Genomic DNA, 2,330 nt, shown 5'->3' with positions numbered 1-2,330 from the left:
GTGCAGTCTGGGAGAGGTGTGGCCTCCCCCCCTTGAGGACACATTCCCTCCTGCCTGTGGGAGGAGCTCACAGTGAAGGGAGGGTGTCAGGAGTCCCCTGTTACCTGTCAGGACAAGGAGCAGAGGGTCACTAGGCTGTGACCAGTCATGTGAGCTGTAGTAGTCACACTGGTATTTCCCTGCATGGCCACTGTACATGTCAGTGATCTTGAAGGAAGTATTCCAGATTCTGAGGTTCTGTAGACTCATATGCTCATCATACTTCCTTCCTTCTCTATACAGATGGAAGCCACGAGCCAGCTGAGACCCCTGACACCAGATGGTCACAGAGCTGCCCAGGGTGAAGAAGCAGCCCGGGTCAGCCCAGATGGAGGGTTTGGGGAGGGTTTCTGGAAAAGAATCAGACTTGGAGTTCTATGGGGTTCCCCTCCCCTCAGTACCCTCAGCCCTCACTCCAAAGCCCCTCCCACACTGGTCACCACCAGCCCAGACCCTCCCCTGAGCTGCCCACAGGGGCTTCCTGTGCTGAGTAGAGGATGGAGTTGGGGGTCAGGGGAGAACTCACGTGTCTGCACCTGGACCCACAGGCTCTGTAGGACCCCTGGGAGAGAGGTTCTCATCAGAAGCTTGTCCTTCCAATCCACGGAAACAACACGGGTGTTCCAAGTCCCTGGGCTCACATTGGAACTGAGAACAAATTCCTCCCTTGGAAGACTCACCTTCCTCACGAGCCTCCTGGATCCCTCGGGTCCCCCAGTGACCCTGGGCCCGTGTGTGAAGAGCAGAACCCCCCTCACCCTCTTCCCAGGGCTCACCGAGACACAGCAGGGCAGTGGGGCTCAGGGAGGTGGCGCCGCCCCGCATGGCTCCCAGGCTGCAGATGAAGAAGGACCACAGCGCCTGGCAGCAGAGACCCACGCAGGGTGTGGCCAGTCCTGTGCCCCGTGTTATGTGTCACACGGTTTCCTCCTCGGCGGCCGCACAGGAAGGGGAAGAGCCCGTCTGTGGCCTGGCTCTGCTCTCCCCAGGGTTGGGGCTGACTCTCAGGAAAGCCCAGAACCAAGTTCCATTCCGGAGCCGGATTTTTGCACAGGCTGGGTCAAGTGAAAGAAGGCACTTCTCTTTCCTGCGCCTCCGCACAGGCACATCTCCCTCTTTCCTCCCTCCTTCCCGCATCCAGAGAGCCAAGCAGGGTGGACTGGGCACTGGTGAATTGGTCCAGGGATGGAGGTGGGCCCTGGAGATTCACTGATGGAGCACTCAGACCGCTGCCTTCCGGGACTCGGCGCTCAGATGAACACAAGACAGACACGGACACCTGGTGACAATAGAAAGTTTGGAAGCAATTTTCTGAGAAAGGAAAAAAGGAGCAAAACAGGGCAGGAGACTAATATGTGGAGCTTGGCAACCTGGATCTTGGCATTTAGAAATCCATGAGGGAAGGGAGCACAAGGCTTCATGGTTGAACACACAGAGCGAGAGGGCACGGGAGGAGGCCCTCCCCGAGAAAAAGCTTGAACAACTGAACAAAGGGAGAACATCTCGGGGTGCTGCTCACACAGTTTTGTGGACCGGGCAAGGCTTTGGATTTAAAGTTCCAGGCAAGGGGAAGTTTTAAGCAAGGCAAAGATAGTAAGCAAAAAAATGCATGTTTTAGAAATATCATTATAAAGAACCGGAAGGAAAAAAAGGCTCTATGAATAATATAGTAAAAACTCCAACATTAATTTACTACCTGGAAAAGTGCTATCTGTGTTGCACATGATTTATGTGAATGTCTTATCTAGCCCTGCACAAAGCCTAGTAGTTTAGAGCTCAGTGGATGCGACATGCAGACGTGTTCTGTGTCATTTCCTGGGAGTCTGGGAAGGTGTTTGCTGTGGTCATTGTCGTTCAAGGAGCAGCCTCTAGTGCACGAACTTGCTACCCAATTCTCTATATGAGGGTGTTGCTAGGTGCCTCAGTTGGCTCTGATTCATAACACCCTTGCGTACCAGAGACAGAGGCACCGCCCTGCCCTGGGTCATCCACACAATGTTATGTCTGAGCCCATTGTGGCAGCCCCCGTGTCAACCCATTTTGTCTAGAGTTGTTTACATGTTTATTGGGTGGGCAAAGGGGGAGCTCCACTTGCTGGGGCTGGAGATTTCTATCTCAGTCGGATTACTAATTACTTTAAATGGCTTCTCTGGTGTCTTGGGTAGTTCTTGAGAACCATCGACAGATACGAAAGGATGGATCAGAAAGAGGAAGGTGGGTCAGAGACGAATCAGTTAGGGTTGTTTAAAGAGCCCTCTGCAGGCACAGCGAGAAAACTGTACTGAGCAGAC

At 53.6% G+C, this 2,330-nt stretch overlaps 1 protein-coding gene across 1 annotated transcript in view; it reads right to left on the bottom strand.

Moving 5' to 3' along the window:
- Positions 1–198, bottom strand: part of LOC101644531 (leukocyte immunoglobulin-like receptor subfamily B member 4) — a 6,604-nt gene extending 6,406 nt beyond the window's left edge. Inside the window, exon 1 of the mRNA XM_030886274.1 lies at positions 105–198. Within this exon, the coding sequence (XP_030742134.1) occupies positions 105–198 (94 nt within the window). The remainder of the gene's footprint in view (positions 1–104) is intronic.
- Positions 199–2,330: the final 2,132 nt, after the last annotated feature.

The sequence above is a fragment of the Echinops telfairi genome, unplaced genomic scaffold, assembly GCF_000313985.2.
Source record: "Echinops telfairi isolate 266 unplaced genomic scaffold, ASM31398v2 ScPeMD7_655;HRSCAF=1070, whole genome shotgun sequence".
Classification (NCBI taxonomy): domain Eukaryota; kingdom Metazoa; phylum Chordata; class Mammalia; order Afrosoricida; family Tenrecidae; genus Echinops; species Echinops telfairi.
This window is presented reverse-complemented; position numbering and strand designations above follow the sequence as displayed.